General features: G+C 68.3%; 1 protein-coding gene across 1 annotated transcript in view; it reads left to right on the forward strand.

The window, feature by feature from the left end:
• LOC112543923 (solute carrier family 12 member 9-like) overlaps window positions 1-18187 on the forward strand; it is a 46844-nt gene that overhangs the window by 15593 nt on the left and 13064 nt on the right. Inside the window, exons 7-9 of the mRNA XM_075938147.1 lie at window positions 3201-3358; window positions 8735-8817; window positions 12219-12343. Of these exons, the coding sequence (XP_075794262.1) occupies window positions 3201-3358; window positions 8735-8817; window positions 12219-12343 (366 nt within the window). The remainder of the gene's footprint in view (window positions 1-3200; window positions 3359-8734; window positions 8818-12218; window positions 12344-18187) is intronic.

Below are 18187 nucleotides of genomic sequence, written 5' to 3' on the forward strand. Positions count from 1 at the left end.
TGCCCACGGTCGGTGTACTGGGGCGGAGCGTTACTGTCCCTGGCGCCCGCCCTCCTCCAGGCTGGGGCCTGCACCCCCACCTCCCCGTAGCGCTGGGGGGGCGGGGCAGCTTGGCTCCTGTCGGGGGTGAGGCTGGGGGCGGGGTTAGGAGCTCGCCTCCCCCACCCCTACCTTCGCCCACCACCCATGGCAGTGGGCTGGGCTGGGATTCCCCAGCCGTTGTGTTGCAAGCTGCGGGGGGGGGGGGGATGAGGGGCACGTGCCCCCTCAAATACTGTGGCAGGAGGGGCGAGGGTGCGGCCATCCGCTGGTGGGGCCAGAGCCTCCGGGTCTTGGGGGCTAGCAGGGGGGTGGCCTAATGCCCACAGCAGGGGTCTGCCCCCCCCCACTCTCTGGCTGCCACCGCAGGGGAAAGTGGAGCAACGCAGCCCCAGCGAGCTAGGGCCACGGTGCTCTGCTTCCCCTGCCACTGCTGGTGAGTGGGGGGTCAGCCCCCTGCTACCAGCCCGCAGCCCTGCTAGTCCACCAGGCCACGTGGGCAGAGCAGGGGCAGGGAGAGGCAGGCCTGGGGTGAAGGGGGGTTGTCCCGGCCCTTTCCTAGGTGGGGGGGTCATGTGGCCGGTGGCCCCCCATGTCCTCTTTGCCAGTCGCCCCTGGCTGGTCCGTGGGCCACTCTGCGCAAGGGGATCAATTTCCAGATAATTAGCTCTTAATTGCCAGCTACACTGAGGTTTCAGATCTGGGCTAATTTATCTCCCACCTGCTCTCAGGCTCTTGTTAAAATCCAATTAGAGGCCGGGCCGTTTGTATCCTTGTAACGTGTCAGCAAGCGGCTCCTTCCCCCGGTTCCTTCCTTGCTGAGTTTCGGCCAGTTGGCTGCCGCGGGGCCGGGAGCTTTATGGGCCGCTGTCTTGTAAGCCCCGGGCAGGCGGCGTCCCGCTGATCGATGGCTCGGGTGGCGGCCAACCCACAATGAAATGCTCCTGGCCGGGCGGCTGTGGCTGCGAGCGGCTCTGGGACCCGGCCCTGCGTGCCAGCAGTGGGAATCTGCCAGGGCTGGGTCTGCCGGCTGCAGCAGGGCCCGTGCCATAGGGATACCCTGCAGCCTGGGGGTTAAGGCAGCAGCCGGGGGGCAAACGAGCCATAACCGGGCACTGCCAGGCCCCAGAGCCGATCCCTCTGCCCCAGGCAGGACACTGCCTCAGAGCGGATGAGCCCTTCCCATGCAAGCCGGCCTGGCCTGGCTGTGCCACCCCATCAGGGAGGGGTTCCCAGGGCCTCCGAGAGTCACCCATGGGTGGCCGGTGATTGCTTACACACCCCAGCTGGACACCTATCCCGGCCCTCCAGGGGGCCAGGAAGGATCCGGCGGGGTGGGCGGGGCTTGGCTCCAGGGGCGGGCCTCAGATAGAAGGGGTGGGGCTGGTAGAAGGGGCGGGGCTTCTTCACCCATGGAGTCACCCTGAAATCCACCAGTTTAGGAGTCCGCCCAGCGGCCTGGTGGGGCCGGGTCTCTCCCACACTGGTTTTCTGACTCTTCAAGAAGCAGATGGAACCTATGCGCCCTGCGATCTCCCAGGGCAGATGGGAGACTCCAGCCACCCGCATGGTGCCAATCACGGCACGCCCACCCCAGGGTCTCAGCACACGGCTCTGCAGGGCCCCTCACTTCCGACCCGCAGCCCCCTGCCATCCCACCGCCCAGCTGTGCCACTCGGGGTACGCCCAAGGGGCGGGTAGAAGGTAGAATTTCCAGGTCCCCTTGCCCATCTCTCCCCAGCATCCCAGGGAGCCCAGAGCCGGGGGTGGCTGCCTGCCCGCTGGCAGGGCAGCGCTGGAGCCACTGATGTGCCCGAGAGCAGATGTGCTTTGTGTGGGGCGGCCGGGCTGCGCTGGCACAGGGGCATGGTGCCTTGCTTGGGAGCTTTGCTGTGTGTGGCCTGCACTTCTGGACCAGCCTTGTCCTGCTGCATTTACAAAACAGCCCCCCCCCCCTGCCAGTGCTGCCTGGTGCCAGCCTCTGCCGGCATGGACCCCGGGAGCCCGTCTCTGTGTCCTGGCTGCCGGGCTGGTTTGTGAGCCCCGGTGCTGGGGTCTAGCCGCTGGCCTGCCCTGGCACAGCCCCTCCCCCTCCCGTGGGGCTGGCACGAGGGCGATCTAGGACCTCCAGGAAATCAGCTGTCCGTGGCCTGGCTGGGCTGATTAACCCAGGGCCTGTCTGCCAGTCTGGCTGTAACTGCTTTGCTATCGATCGGCCCTGGTCCGACCTGCCGCCTCCCGGGAGACTGATGGCAGCACCTGTCTCGGCTGGGCCCTGACGCCGTAATGGGCTGGGAGAGCAATTATGGCCCGGCCACAGGGGGCCCGGCTGAAGGACTTGTGCTCTACGGGGGCTGTAGTGCTCAGGGACACGGTCACGCCGTCAGGGACCCCCCGTGCCTGCCCCCTCGGCCTGTCGGGGACCTGGCCCCTCGGCCTGTCGGGGACCTGGCCCCTAGGCCCCTGGGGGCCCTCCATGTTCCTGCACCTGGCCCAACGGGGGACCCCCTTGCTCCTGCACCTGCCTCCATGCCCCATCAGAAACCCTCCCTGTGTCCCCTCCCTTGGGGACCCCCTGCACCCACCCCCTCATCCTGTCAGACCCCCTGACCTGCCCCACTCCCTTGGCCCCATGGGAACCCCCGCACTCCTGCACCCACCCTCTCCTCCTGTCGGGGACCCTCTTCCCCGGCCCCTTGGGAATCCCCGTGCTCCTGCACCCACCCTCTCCTCCTGTCGGGGACCCCCGACCCTCTGTCCCACCCCTTTGGTCCCTTGGGAACTCCTGCACCCACCCTCTCCTCCTGTGTGCAGAGCATGTCAATGCGTGCTGGTATGCCTGTGCCTTGGGTGGGCACGGCATTTGCAGGGTATGTTGGTGCGTGTTGGAGTGTGCCCCCGGGTATGGCATGTGCAGGGCATGTCGGCGCGTGGGCGCCTGGGCCAGGCGTGTGCCGGGCATGTCGGCACGTGCTGGCATACACGCGGAGGTGTCCCTGTGTGCAGGTGCCACAATGCATGCGGCAGAGTGTGCAGTGGGCACTGGCCGGCCCGCGGCGTGTACGGCCCACAGGAGTGCCCCTTGGTGGTGCGTGCCCACGTGCGCAGAGTGGTCGGCTGTAGTGCGTGTGCCCGCGGCTCACCCCGCTCCTCGCCGGCAGGACTCTGCTGCAGAACGACTACGGCTTCCTGCGCGACATCAACGTCTGGTCCCCCTTCGTCACCATCGGCATCTACTCGTCCACCCTCTCGGCCTCCATGAGCAACCTCATCGGGGCCTCCCGCATCCTGTACGCCCTGGCCAAGGACGATATCTTCGGTGAGCGCCCTCCAAAGGCCCCTCCCCTGAGCTGCTGGGGGGCTGCCCTCTGGGGTCCTGTCCCCCAGATTCCCTTGGCCAGCGGGGATCCCCCCCAGAGTGACGGGGGGCTGCCCCGTGGGGACAGCACTACCCCAATGGCGGGGCCCTGACTTGGGTACAGCCTTGGTGGGGTGGAGCAGGCCCGAGCCCCAGAGCTGTTCCCATTCTGGGAGCATGGGCAGCCCCCCAGCCCGTGGGAGAAGGCAGGGGCGTAGGCAGCCGGGAGAGCCATTCAGCGAGAGGGCCTTGGACACATGGGTGAGCCGTTCTGCTTCCATCCAGCAGGGGGCAGTGGACACACCCACACCCGGGTTCTCCCAGCTCCCAGTCGTGCTGTGAACAGGGGAGGGTGGGCCGGGCTGCATGCCCCCCCCCCCCGCCACTTCTGCTGGCGTCTGTACGGTGCCCTGTCACTCAGGGCAGTGGGCGGGGCACAAGTGGCCGTCCCTCTAGGCCATGGGGGTGGGCTGTCCTGGGGGAGGCCCTATGCAGGAAGGCAGCCCCACCCTAGACCAGCCCAGCCCCACCCTTGCAGCTCTCAGGCCTCCTGGGTGCCCCCAGCCCTGCCCCTCTGCTTTGGGGGCAGCCCAGGCCCTTAAGGCTGTGGAGCCCCCCCAGGATGGGTGTGGAGCCCCCGTTTGCTGGCTGGGAGTCTCTCACTTGCTGTCCAGGGGGAGCAGGTTGCTGGTCTGGCTCCTTCCATCCGGTCGGCTCCCCACGCCTTGATTCTCTTTCCTGCCCCGGAGAACCCCCAGAGCCGCACCCTCTGCCCAGGGCTGCCATCTCCCTGGCCCTGCGGGTTGTGGGCAGGAGCCTGGGGCTCAGCACGGCCGGGGGCAGCTCCCCCGCCCGTCTCGGATCCCCTGTGCAGCTGTGATGGGGGAGGGTCTCTCTCCGGCAACAGCTGGCTCTGCTCCCTGAGCCCATGCCAGCGACGGGGGGGTGGCTGGCGCTGACCCAAGCCTTGCCCAGGGGAGCCGGCTCTGCCGCTGGCGGGTAACTGGAGCGCCATGAGGTGTCCTGCGGAAGGGGGGAGTTCTGGCTGGGCCAGGGCTGGGCTGGAGCCAGGATTTCCAAGGACGTCTGTAACAATCTGGAAGCCCCCGGCAGGGACTGAAAGAAGCGGCTCTGGAAGCCTCTCCGGCGGCTCGTTAATGTCCTCGCTGCAATTGGCAGCATGAGATATTGCTCCCTGCCGCTAATGCACGCAGCCACTTAACCGTTTGCGTAGCGGCTCGGCGCGGGGAGGGCGCCCGGCTGGGCTGCTCCCCTGGGGGGGCGGGGGGCGGGGGCCGTGGCACCTTGCACCCCAGGCCCGAGCGAAGGGCCTGTGGTTTGGGCCCGCCCCTCCTACCACGGCCCCCGCGATGCTCTGGGCTCTAGGCAGGTGGTGGAGCTGCAGCATTTCCCTTTGTGCTAGCGCCCGTCTCGGCTCCGCTCCCCCTGCCGGGCGGCTCCCTGCTCCTGGGTAACGGGCATCAGCCACCCGGTGACGCATCTCCAGCTGAACGTGCCGTGGCCACAGGCCACGCTCCCGCGTGCTGGAGGGGGCTTGGTGCACTGGAGCGCCTCAGCTACCCAGGCAGGGCCACCTGTAGGCAGCTGCATTGTCAGTCTTCCCCCCGTGTCGGTGCTGCCCCGGCCTGGTGCCAGGGGGCAATGTGCTGCAGGGAGCAGTGTGTGGGGTGTGTGTGTGGGGGGGGGGTTCGTAGGGGGCGCTGCGCTGCAGGGAGCTCGGAGGACAGTAGGGGGTGCTGTGCTGCAGGAGGCAGTGGGGTCAGTAGGGGGCGCTGTGCTGCAGGAGGCAGTGGGGTCAGTAGGGGGCGCTGTGCTGTAGGGAGCACTGGGGGTCAGTAGGGGGCGCTGTGCTGTAGGGAGCAGTGGGGATCAGTAGGGGGCGCTGTGCTGCAGGAGGCAGTGGGGATCAGTAGGGGGCGCTGTGCTGCAGGAGGCAGTGGGGTCAGTAGGGGGCGCTGTGCTGTAGGGAGCACTGGGGGTCAGTAGGGGGTGCTGTGCTGCAGGAGGCAGTGGGGATCAGTAGGGGGTGCTGTGCTGCAGGAGGCAGTGGGGATCAGTAGGGGGTGCTGTGCTGCAGGGAGCAGTGGGGCCAGTAGGGGGCGCTGTGCTGCAGGAGGCAGTGGGGATCAGTAGGGGGCGCTGTGCTGCAGGGAGCAGTGGGGATCAGTAGGGGGCGCTGTGCTGCAGGAGGCAGTGGGGATCAGTAGGGGGCGCTGTGCTGCAGGGAGCAGTGGGGCCAGTAGGGGGCGCTGTGCTGCAGGGGGCAGTGGGGCCAGTAGGGGGCGCTGTGCTGCAGGGAGCAGTGGGGCCAGTAGGGGGCGCTGTGCTGCAGGGAGCAGTGGGGATCAGTAGGGGGCGCTGTGCTGCAGGGAGCAGTGGAGGTCAGTAGGGGGCGCTGTGCTGCAGGGGGCAGTGGGGATCAGTAGGGGGCGCTGTGCTGCAGGGGGCAGTGGGGGTCAGTAGGGGGCGCTGTGCTGCAGGAGGCAGTGGGGGCCAGTAGGGGGTGCTGTGCTGCAGGAGGCAGTGGGGATCAGTAGGGGGCGCTGTGCTGCAGGGGGCAGTGGGGCCAGTAGGGGGTGCTGTGCTGCAGGAGGCAGTGGGGATCAGTAGGGGGCGCTGTGCTGCAGGGGGCAGTGGGGCCAGTAGGGGGTGCTGTGCTGCAGGAGGCAGTGGGAGCCAGTAGGGGGCGCTGTGCTGCAGGGGGCAGTGGGGGCCAGTAGGGGGCGCTGTGCTGCAGGGGGCAGTGGGGGCCAGTAGGGGGCGCTGTGCTGCAGGGGGCAGTGGGGGTCAGTAGGGGGCGCTGTGCTGCAGGAGGCAGTGGGGGCCAGTAGGGGGCGCTGTGCTGCAGGGGGCAGTGGGGCCAGTAGGGGGCGCTGTGCTGCAGGAGGCAGTGGGGATCAGTAGGGGGCGCTGTGCTGCAGGGGGCAGTGGGGCCAGTAGGGGGCGCTGTGCTGCAGGGGGCAGTGGGGCCAGTAGGGGGCGCTGTGCTGCAAGAGGCAGTGGGGATCAGTAGGGGGCGCTGTGCTGCAGGGGGCAGTGGGGCCAGTAGGGGGCGCTGTGCTGCAGGGGGCAGTGGGGCCAGTAGGGGGCGCTGTGCTGCAGGGAGCAGTGGGGATCAGTAGGGGGCGCTGTGCTGCAGGGAGCAGTGGAGGTCAGTAGGGGGCGCTGTGCTGCAGGGGGCAGTGGGGATCAGTAGGGGGCGCTGTGCTGCAGGGGGCAGTGGGGATCAGTAGGGGGCGCTGTGCTGCAGGGGGCAGTGGGGGTCAGTAGGGGGCGCTGTGCTGCAGGAGGCAGTGGGGGCCAGTAGGGGGCGCTGTGCTGCAGGAGGCAGTGGGGATCAGTAGGGGGCGCTGTGCTGCAGGGGGCAGTGGGGCCAGTAGGGGGCGCTGTGCTGCAAGAGGCTGTGGGGATCAGTAGGGGGCGCTGTGCTGCAGGGGGCAGTGGGGCCAGTAGGGGGCGCTGTGCTGCAGGGAGCAGTGGGGATCAGTAGGGGGCGCTGTGGTGCAGGGAGCAGTGGAGGTCAGTAGGGGGCGCTGTGCTGCAGGGGGCAGTGGGGATCAGTAGGGGGCGCTGTGCTGCAGGAGGCAGTGGGGATCAGTAGGGGGCGCTGTGCTGCAGGGGGCAGTGGGGTTCAGTAGGGGGCGCTGTGCTGCAGGAGGCAGTGGGGGCCAGTAGGGGGCGCTGTGCTGCAGGAGGCAGTGGGGATCAGTAGGGGGCGCTGTGCTGCAGGGGGCAGTGGGGGTCAGTAGGGGGCGCTGTGCTGCAGGAGGCAGTGGGGATCAGTAGGGGGCGCTGTGCTGCAGGGGGCAGTGGGGCCAGTAGGGCGCGCTGTGCTGCAGGAGGCAGTGGGGATCAGTAGGGGGCGCTGTGCTGCAGGAGGCAGTGGGGGCCAGTAGGGGGCGCTGTGCTGCAGGAGGCAGTGGGGATCAGTAGGGGGTGCTGTGCTGCAGGAGGCAGTGGGGATCAGTAGGGGGCGCTGTGCTGCAGTGGGCAGAGGGGCCAGTAGGGGGCGCTGTGCTGTAGGGGGCAGAGGGGCCAGTAGGGGGCGCTGTGCTGCAGGAGGCAGTGGGGCCAGTAGGGGGCGCTGTGCTGCAGGGGGCAGAGGGGCCAGTAGGGGGCGCTGTGCTGCAGGAGGCAGTGGGGCCAGTAGGGGGCGCTGTGCTGCAGGGGGCAGAGGGGCCAGTAGGGGGCGCTGTGCTGCAGGGGGCAGTGGGGGCCAGTAGGGGGCGCTGTGCTGCAGGGGGCAGAGGGGCCAGTAGGGGGCGCTGTGCTGCAGGGGGCAGTGGGGGCCAGTAGGGGGCGCTGTGCTGCAGGGGGCAGTGGGGCCAGTAGGGGGTGCTGTGCTGCAGGGGGCAGTGGGGCCAGTAGGGGGCGCTGTGCTGCAGGGGGCAGTGGGGCCAGTAGGGGGCGCTGTGCTGCAGGGGGCAGTGGGGCCAGTAGGGGGGGCTGTGCTGCAGGGGGCAGTGGGGCCAGTAGGGGGCGCTGTGCTGCAGGGGGCAGTGGGGCCAGTAGGGGGCGCTGTGCTGCAGGGGGCAGTGGGGCCAGTAGGGGTGCTGTGCTGCAGGGGGCAGTGGGGCCAGTAGGGGGCGCTGTGCTGCAGGGGGCAGTGGGGCCAGTAGGGGGCGCTGTGCTGCAGGGGGCAGAGGGGCCAGTAGGGGGCGCTGTGCTGCAGGGGGCAGAGGGGCCAGTAGGGGGCGCTGTGCTGCAGGGGGCAGTGGGGGCCAGTAGGGGGCGCTGTGCTGCAGGGGGCAGTGGGGCCAGTAGGGGGTGCTGTGCTGCAGGGGGCAGTGGGGCCAGTAGGGGGCGCTGTGCTGCAGGGGGCAGTGGGGCCAGTAGGGGGCGCTGTGCTGCAGGGGGCAGTGGGGCCAGTAGGGGGGGCTGTGCTGCAGGGGGCAGTGGGGCCAGTAGGGGGCGCTGTGCTGCAGGGGGCAGTGGGGGCCAGTAGGGGGCGCTGTGCTGCAGGGGGAAGTGGGGCCAGTAGGGGGCGCTGTGCTGCAGGGGGCAGTGGGGCCAGTAGGGGGCGCTGTGCTGTAGGGGGCAGTGGGGCCAGTAGGGGGCGCTGTGCTGCAGGGGGCAGTGGGGCCAGTAGGGGGCGCTGTCTCCTCACTCAGCGCTAACCCAGGGCCCCAGTGTGGCGCTAGGGGACTGGTGCTGGGCCGCGCTGGCTCAGCCCTGGGAGGGGCTGTACCCGCAGTCACTGTCCTGGCTGGGGCCTCTGCCATGGTAACCAGCGCAGGTCCCTGCCCCGAGGCTGGTGCTGCCCCTGCTCCCCTCGGAAACCCGCCCTCACGGAGCGTCCGCGTCCTTTCCCCGCAGGCAGAGCCCTGGCGCCGGCGAAGAAAACCTCCGGCGGCGGGAACCCCTGGGTGGCGGTGCTCATGTCCTGGGTGCTGGTGCAGGTGAGTCGGCGGCGCAGGGCACGGCGGGGGCGCTGACTGCGGGCGCTTCGCCGGGCACCTCGTTGCCCAGGAGCCCGGAGCCAGACCCAAGGAGCGGTTGGATGCAGCCGCCTCTGAGGTGGAGCGCAGCTGCCATGGTGCCCGCCTGGTGGGTGGGGCCTGGCTGAGGGCGCAGGCCCAGGGGCACCAGGCGTGTATGTAGAGGGGCCAGTCAACCGTCTTGCTCAGGCTGTGGGCTGGGACTCCAGAGCTCAGGGAGCTTGCCACAGGCTTCCCGGGGAACCTTGGAGACCCTGCCTCAGTTTCCTGCCTGTGAAATGGGGAGATCAGGGCTGGGTGCAAGCGCACGGCCCTGTCCTGCTGAGCTGGTGCAGTGACGGGCCAGGTCCTGGAGGGGGAGCCACAGGATCTGTGTGGCAGACGGGCTTGGAGGCTCCTCCCTGGCTGGCCGGTAACCCCCGGGCAGGGTAGCCCCCAACTCAGTCCCCAGCTCGGAGCCCCGCAAGTTCTGCTGCCGGTGGGACCCTGGACCCACTCAGCCCTTTCACTGAGAGCCAGCTGCCCCTCTCTGGCACCTGGTACTGCCCCTGGCTGGGCAGCTTCCTCTCCGGCCCCTCGGGGTGGGTCCGGCTCCCTGTGGGGCCTCGTTTCCCATTAGAGTCCATAGGACTGGGGGGCCACCCGGCCATCACCTGGTGGTCTGTGGTCAGGCGTGAGAGCCGGGGCTCTGCTCTCCGGCCGTGCGCGCGGCCGGGGGCTCCCCCAGCAGACACCCGTCTCCCCAGCTCCGGGTGCAAGGGGCCCCCAGCCCGGGGGGGAGCGTCGCTCAGCAGCCGAATGGATCATGGCGTTGTGCCCAGGGCCTGCCCTCCGCCCGTCTGCAGCAGCGGCCAGGCGGCGCCGGTTCCGCAGCCCGGGAGCGACCGCGGCTGCACTCCGCCAAATTGGACAAATACATGTAATGCTAAAAAATTGCCCCATTAGCCGGCACGGAACACGGCCACACGCACGCCGGAGCCAGCTCAGAGGCAGACCCCTCCCCCCGGGCCAGGCGCCCAGCCCGCGTGCGGACAGCAGGCGCGGGCCGGGGCTGCGGGGGGGCCCAGGGCCAGCCGTGGGCCGGGGCAGAACCACGTCAGCAGACAGCCGGGGATCACGGACACAAGGGATTTGGGAGCCCAACTGCGTGAAACCAGTGGGAGTTAGGAGCCTGAATGCCTCTGAGGATCCGGCTCTTTGTGCCTTCAGTGCAGCCCAGCCGCAGGCCACGTGGGCCGCTTGCCCGGGGCTGCGGGACCCCACCGGGCTGGCACGAGGAGCCGATCGCCCCAGGCAGACTGTCCGGGGGCACCGTGCCAGCCGTAGGGCGTCACTCCATGTCCTAGCTGCTAGTGGCACTCGGCAGCCTTCCCGCAATGGCCCCTCCCAGGCTCCCAGCCCCCCCAACAGCACCTAGCCGAGGGCTGTCCCTGGCCCCCGCTCCTGCTGGCTCTGGGGTTTGCTCCCTTTCAGCTCCCAGCCTTCCCCTTGATGAGCAGCTAACTGAATTATAAATCAAAGGCAAACGGCTGGGCGCGCGAGGGCGGGGGGGGGGGGGGCGGCGCTCCATTAGAGCAGCCAGGCACGATTGCCGCGGCTCGGCGCTATTAAGCTCCCAACGAGCTGAAATTCCCAATTGCTTAAATGGGTTGAATAATCTAAAGCGCCCCGCATGGAGCAATTGCTGCGGGTCAGGCTGAGCTGCCAGCCCCACGGCTCCACGGTGCAGAGCGGCTCCCGGCCACGTGGGGGGAGCGCAGCTCCAGCTCCCCGAGAATGCAGCGGCTCTCCCGCGTCCAGCTGAGATCCCACCCCCTGTGGTGTGGCTCCCTGCGTGGCCCCCTTTGTCCCTTGGCATGGCTCCCCTGTGTGGCCCCCTTTGTCCTTGGGCGTGGCTCCCCCGCGTGGCCCCCTTTGTCCCTGGGCGTGGCTCCCCCACGTGGCCTCCTTTGTCCCTGGGCGTGGCTCCCCCACGTGGCCTCCTTTGTCCCTGGGCATGGCTCCCCCACGTGGCCCCCTTTGTCCCTGGGCGTGGCTCCCCCACATGGCCCCCTTTGTCCCTGGGTGTGGCTCTCCCACATGGCCCCCTTTGTCCCTGGGTGTGGCTCCCCCACGTGGCCTCCTTTGTCCCTGGGCGTGGCTCCCCCACGTGGCCTCCTTTGTCCCTGGGCGTGGCTCCCCCACGTGGCCTCCTTTGTCCCTGGGCGTGGCCCCCCCACGTGGCCTCCTTTGTCCCTGGACGTGGCTCCCCCACGTGGCCTCCTTTGATCCTGGGTGTGGCTCCACTGCATGCCCCCCTTACCTCATAGCTGGGTGTGGCCCTCCCTCCCTCCTGCACACACCCCCACCCCAGAGCTGGGTATGGTCCACATGCCCCTCCGCACTCCCCTTTACCTGAGAGCTGGGCCTTAGGGCCGGGGCCATTCACTGTTCAGGGCCCAAGGAGCCAGATGCAGTGAGCCCCCCACCCCAGCCTCTGATCAGCCCTTCCCCCGGGAGCCAGTGGAGATCCCAGGCCATGTGGCCACACGTAGGCGGGCAGCCTCAGACAAGCCGTTCCTGGCTGAGGCCCTGGACCTGCCACGGCCAGTGTCCCTGTGGGTGCCCCATGTGGGGTGGCCCACGTGAGGACGGGCATTCGGCCACGGCTGGGCTGCTTTGGCACCGGTATCCTCGGCTCCCAGCTGGTCTGGCCCCGGGCGAGGGGCTCTGGCCATGACAGGGGCACGTGGCTGGTTGCCCACGGAATGAGCATAGCAGGACTGGCCGGCGTGGGGAGGGGGGAGCTGTTGAATCCCTCGGGGCCAGAAGGGGCCATTATCCTGCCCCTGAGCCTGTCCCCACCGCCCCTGCTCTGCCCACGCCAGCTCCTCGGGCTGGGGTCTGGCCCTGGCACTGCTTCCAGGGGTCACGGGGGGCCATGCAGTGACCCCCAAGTGGGGGGGCTGTGGGGCAGAGGGGATGGATTTCTCTCTGTGGTCCCCCTGTGAGGTGAACAAGGCTGGGCCGGCATGGAGCTGGCGAAGGGCCTGGCACTGGGAGCGCTGGCAGGGGAGGCGCGGTGCCAGTCTCTCCGTGCAGGGGGGCGCCCCGGTTGGAGAGGCCAAGGGGACCCTATGGCAGAGGAGCTGCCTCCCGGCTGCCCTCCGTGGGCCAGAGGGACCCTGTGTCTGGCTGGCTCGGCGCTGCCCGGGCCACACCAGGTCAGAGCGGGTGGTGCCCCCGGCCCTGCCGCTGGGTGCAGCCAGCGCAGCCTCCTGCCCCCCAAGGCCCGTGGGTTTGGCTCGCCCAGCCCCAGCGCCCCCCAGCTCCTCCCGGGGCGGGGCCGGCCACGGAGGGGCTGACGCGCGTTGTCTCCCCAGCTGGTGCTGTTCTCCGGGAAGCTGAACACCATCGCGGCCATCGTCACCATCTTCTTCCTGCTGGTCTACGCCGCCGTGGACCTGGCCTGCCTGGCCCTGGAGTGGGCGTCGGCCCCCAACTTCAGGTACCCGAGGGGGCGCGCTGGGGCCGGGGACCCTCTGCTGGCACCAGCCGCTGTGACGCACGTGTGCCCACCGAGTGTCCTGCCTGGCAGCGGGGCCAGCTGGGCCGGTGATTGGGCACCCCCGGGGAGGCGGGTCACAAGGCTGGGATCCCCACTTTCCCTGCCTCCAGACTGAGTGCGCGGGGGATGGTCTGGACAGGGTCTCCTCCGGCTGCTGCCTCTAAGTCCGGCCGCTTGGGTGCCCCCCAGGAGCTCAGCGGGCAAGTGACTCGCATGCGGGGGTGGTGTGGGTCACGCTGTGGGGCAGGGACCCCCTGCTTCTGGCCGATGGGCTCCCCTCCCCCTGCCGGGCGTGAACTAATCAATGTGAACCCCCCCGCGTGCTCTCACGGTGCCGGGGGGTGGGGGGGGCTGCGATCTACATGCCCCCTGTTACCCCATGCAGCTGAGCCCGGCACTGGGTAATAAGCAGTTATGAGCCTGGTGAGAGAGCGTTTGCCCTTGAGCAAATACCGTTTTTAGCCAGGAAAACGCCCCCCCCCACCCCCACCCAGTGCGCACACGAGCCCCGAGCGCGCCGGGTGATTGGTGGGAAATTTATGGCCGGTGTCCCGCTGCGCGAGCGCGCCTTCCATTAGCGGTAATTAAACCGAGGGGAGAGATCGGCCTCCTTCCTGGAACCTCGGCCTGCGCCTGCGCCGCCAGCTGCTGCCCTGGCCTGGCCTGGCCGCCGGGGCATCGCCGGGGCATCGCGGCCCCCACAGGAGCAGGGAAGTGTCGGGGGGGGTCCCCCCCTGCTGGGGAAGGGGCGAGAGGCTGGATGTCCCCCCTGCCGCGCTGCGTGGGAGACCAAAGGGGGTGGGGGTCCCATCACAGGTCAGGGCAGAACCCAGCTCTGATAAGTCCCAGGTAACGTTGTCCCCACTAGCCTGCGCTGCCTCTCCCTGCTGCCCTTCCCCTCCCTCCCCATTGGCTGGGGCGTGTGTCCAGGGGCGCGTGGGGCAGGGTCCTGACTGCCGTGGGGTGCTCTGCGGGTGGGGAAGAGCGGGCCCTGCGCCGCCAGGCCCTGGTGTGAGGAGTCCAGTGAAAACGGCCCCGGTTCATGCACCGGCCCCTCCAGCCCCAGGGGTCACAGGCAGGTCCCTGCAGCGGGCACGGCTCAGGCTGTGGTGCTCCCGCCTGCAGGGGGGCTGGGCTGGGAGCTGGCGCTCCGAAGGCGCCCTGGAGCGGGGTGTGGGCAGGGCTGTCCCCGGCGCCTGGGGCTTGCTGGGGACTCTGCTGCCCGCCGGGGCTGGCTGGAAGGGAGGGGGCGTGCCGGGTGGCCTGGGGAACATGCACTGTGCAGACTGTCGCTGCTCTCCTGGGTCCCCTGTGCCCCCAGCTGGGGGGCGAGTTGGGGGGCTGCTCTGGTGGGGGCGAGCCAGGGGCTTCCGTCTGCACTGCCCTCGCTCCGTCCCCCCGGCTGCTGCTCCCCAGCGCGAATCAGCCCCTTGGCAAAGGCTCCCGCTGGGCCGCTGCAGGAGCAGCTGGGGTGCTAGGGCGCTGGAGGCGCGAGGAAGGGCCCTGCGATGCTGTGGGGACCGGGGGAGGGGCTGGCTGCGGGGGGCAGCACTTCGTGGGGCTGGCTTCTCCATGGGTCCCTCCTGTTGAGGGCAGCGCCCATCTCAGACACGTCACTCTGCGCAAACCCGCCCCGCCCTTCCCTTCCCTTCCCCAGCCCAGACCCCAGGGCATCTGAGCCCCGGGGCCCAGAGAGGCCCCCACTCCCGGAGAGCAGACACTGCCACCTTGGCGACCAGTATCCGGCTGCTCTGCAGCCCTTCCGGGAGCCGGGGCTGCCCTGTTCGCCCCCCGGAGTCTCAGAGCACTTCCCTGCGGCTCCTGGAGCACGGGGCTTGCTGGGGCAAACCTGCCTCACCGGGGTCTTTCCGCTGTGTGCAGGCTGTGCCCTGTGGCACTATCCAGGTACGGGCGCCTGGCCTGGGAGCAGGGGCTCGGCATTTTGGGGTGGCCCTTAAGTCCGGCCCCGTGGACCGGCAAGCGCTGCCGCGGTGGTGGAGAGTTCCACAGACCCATGGGGCAGCGCTGGGGTATCAAACCCCAGAGCTCGAGGCCTTTGATACCCTAGGCCCAGAGCAGGGACAGGGCAGGGGCCGGGGGTGGCAGGAAGCTGTGCCAGGCAGAGGGGAGAGGGTGCGAAGAGTGCCCCATGAGTGCCCAGAGCAGGGGGAGGGACAGCCCCAAAGAGGGGGAGGGGAGAGGTAACTCGGGGTGGGGGCAAGGGCAGCCCATGTGCTGCTTGGGGGGAGGGGCTTGGCTTGGTTACAGTGGGGCTGGGCTGGCTGAGGGGCTCTCCGCCCACCCCATCCAGCATCTCCCCCTCCCCTGCTTCAATGCAGCATCCCCTCCCCCAGCATCCCCTCCCCCCATTCCCAGCCATGCCGCTCCCCCCCCCCCCCCCCAGGTCTCCGACATGCGAAATAAAAAGGGGATTTTAATTACCTTTCAGTGAAAACAACAATTAGAGAAAATAACAGCTTCTGTGCGCCTGCCTCCTCTGCACTCCCATGCCGCTCCAGCATGGGCACCCTGGCCTGCTGGTACCCCGCTCTGGCTGGCTCGGGCTGCGGGTCTGAGTGGAGCCACCCCGTGGGCCAGGCCATCGCCTGCTCTAGCCAGGATCACCCAGGCAAAAAAGGGCAGAAGCCAGGGTGCCAATTCTAGGGGGGGTGGGCACAGGTGGGAGCCTCCTGAGTCTGCAGCCAGCCTGAACCAAGCACTGAGTGGGACGACTTGCCCAACATCAGCGCAATGGCGGCGTTAACTCTGAAACCTACTGATGGGTGTTGACTGGGCATTAGGGTGACTTATTCTCTGCTGATCCTCCCAGCAGGAGGCTTCAGCTCCGTATGTGTCCCACAGCCTCCGTGCCACCTCCCACGCCCCACCACGCACTGAACAGGGGTCGCTCCCTCTTGAACGTGCCCCTGGGACGAGGGGGCCGGAGAGCCAGCAGAGCAGGAGAAAGACTCTTTCAAGCTAGCGGCCAGGCCCCTCCACTCCTGCTTCCCAGGGGCTGGGGGCACTGGCATGGGCCGGGGGTGCAGAGGGTTGCCGCGGCGACGGGGGCTGCGGCTGGAGCGACCTGGGGAGGGGGCCGCTCGGCGGTGGCGAGGCGGAGAGCAATTTTCCCAGCTGGCTGCATTAGCGCAGGCGGGGGCCTGCTGGAAATGGTAATTGCCGGCGCGGGGCCCTGCCTAATGGATGTTGTGATTAAGCTCTATTATGGAGCGAGGCAGGAGGGGGCGGGAGGCGACGTGGGGAGCAACTGCTGGCTTCGGGGATAGGAGAGAGCCCGGCTGGAACAGCCTCCCCTCCCCAGCACGCAGGCCCTGTCTCACAGGGCCCCTTCCCCGGCCGAGGGCTGGGGGCAGGGTGGGCGGAGCTGTTGGGCTGCCCCAGGCCCTCCCCCACACCCAGCCACTGCCCCTCCCCTCAGCTGAGCCACGGCCCCCTCCTCCCGCACTCCAGGCATAGCTTCCCCAGCATGGGGGGCGCTCAGCCCCTCTGCCCTTCCTCGAGTAGCCCCCTCTGGCCTGCCAGGAATAGCTCCAGCTCTTGTGCCACGGCTGTACGAGAACCCAGCCGCCCCGCTCTAACCACTAGACTCCCCTCTCCTCCCCGAGCTCAGAGTTACATGCCTGTGCATGGCCGCACACACCTCCCAGGGACGTGAGTGCAGGAGCAGGGCTGAGAGCGCCTGGCCAAGCCCTGTGCACCACAACCACAGCATCTCCTCCTAGCCCCCCTCCGGGTCCTGCGGCCTGGCGCCTGGCCAGGCCCTGTGCACCACAACCACAGTCCCCCCTACTAGCCCCCCCCTCCCCGGGTCCTGCCTGGCTCCCCCATCAGGCTTGTCGGGGTTTGCTGGCTCTCTCCTTGCATTCCTCTCCTCCCTTGCAGCTGCCCCCTGCCAGCGACGGGCAGGCGGTGGCCCCAGATGCCGGCCATGGGCAGGTCTGTACCCTTCCTAGCCCAGCGCCCTGCTCTCGGAGCCGACCAGCTGCTCCGGAGACACGACCCTTCCCCCTCGGAGGCCCCGGAGGCAGTTGGCCGATCGGGCTTCAGCCGTGGCCCCGGGGCCATTGGTGGGTGTCACGTTTTGCCGTGGGGTGAGGACAGTGGGCGTCGGCTCTTTCTCCACGTGCTCCCCGCCCTGAATTTGCCCCAGCTCAGCTGTGCAGCCGAGGGCAGGAAGTGTCCCCAGAGGATCGGCTGCTAGGAGGGCCAGCCGCACCCGTGCCAGGGGCTGGCGCTGATTCAGCCTGCAGGCGGCTGGCGGCGCGGCGGGTAATGAATTGTTTATGACCCGTCCCTCGGCTTTTCAATGAGCTGAGCCGTGTCAGATAATAAGTTGTTTAGAAGCCGTAAATCTGGGGTGCAATAAACCAAAGTCGGGTTGTTTAAGCGTGAGTTGTGAGCTGGTGCCTCATTGGCTCACGGCTCAGCGACGGGTCGTGAGCATGGCTCCCGTGGGGCGGGGAGCCGACCGTGCGCCCGGATCTGGGAGCCCCATTGGACAGCACGTTGGTGATGCGCCATGGGGGCCGATCTGATTGGCTAATGGTTCAGGGATGAGTTGTGAGCGGAAGCCCTGTTGGATAATGAATTACTCAGAGACATATTTGCTTGGGAGAAGTAAATCTGGCCTGTACATTGTTGCCGAGTTGTGATTATATTGTACCACGCTCTGTAAATCACGCACAGCGCCTTGATATACGGCCCCGAGACCGGGTTGTAATTGAAACCAAACGCAGGCAACGCAGTGGCGCGGCGTTTCTTGGCAAGGCTGGTCCGCGTCCAGCGCGGAGCGAAGCCGGGCAGCGATGCCCTGGAACATCCCTGGCGAAGCCATCTCCAGAGTGCTGCCTCGGTTTCTCCCCCATGATAATCATCCTCAAAGAGCTCTCTGGCTCGGGCAGTGTTTGTGAGCTATGGGGCTGAGCTAGGCTTGGAAGCCCGGCCGGACTCCTGGGTTGTGATTTGTCCTTGGACAAGGTGTGCCCCTGCTTTGCCTCAGTTTGCCCACCTGTGAAATGGGGACATTGCCCGGTGCCCATCTCCCAGGCAGATTGGGGATGAAGAACTCCAAGGCTGCAGTCTCTGCATGACCTGGTGTGACGTAGTGGGCATGCAGTACACTCTGGTTGGGCAGGTTGGGCATTTGCTGGTTGCTGTGCTGGGCTGTGGGCTGTGGGTGACCCCTACTGGCTTGCGTCTGTAAGCACTGCCCAGCGGCGGGGTCTCCCTGAGGGACCTCATGTCACCTAGACCAGGGCCTAACCAGTGCTCACCTGAGCAGGGAAGGTTGTTGAACAAAGGAAGGGTGTGGCTTTGAGAAGGGGCAGTCTTGGCTGGGAAAACATGAAGAGAAGAGACTAAGCTGAGTACTGGGGGTTCAGGGACCTGTGGACCCCACCCCAAGGGGTCTGAGGCTGCCTGCCCCCTCACTTCGATGCCCACATAGAACCTGGGCTGTGCTGTACCTCGCAGAGGCCAGACATCCTCTCCATTCTACTGGCTGGCGGAGTCTCATCTTGCTGCAGACGGGGGTTACCTGGCTTGCTCCAAAACTGTCCAAGGCTCCTGGCAAGGGGATCGCCAGCCCTGGGCATGGTTGCTGGCTCCCCCTTTCACTCAGCTGGGTCCCCTGGGGGGCCACGGGTCTTCCTGCAGCCTCTGGACACTGAGCTCCCCCCCCCGTGATGGCACGTCGGGGTTCCCCCCCATCCTGCACCCCCGTAGCAGCCAGAACAGACTCCGCCAGCCACTAGAACAGAGGGG

Source organism: Pelodiscus sinensis, chromosome 10 (genome assembly GCF_049634645.1).
Source record: "Pelodiscus sinensis isolate JC-2024 chromosome 10, ASM4963464v1, whole genome shotgun sequence".
Lineage (NCBI taxonomy): Eukaryota > Metazoa > Chordata > Testudines > Trionychidae > Pelodiscus > Pelodiscus sinensis.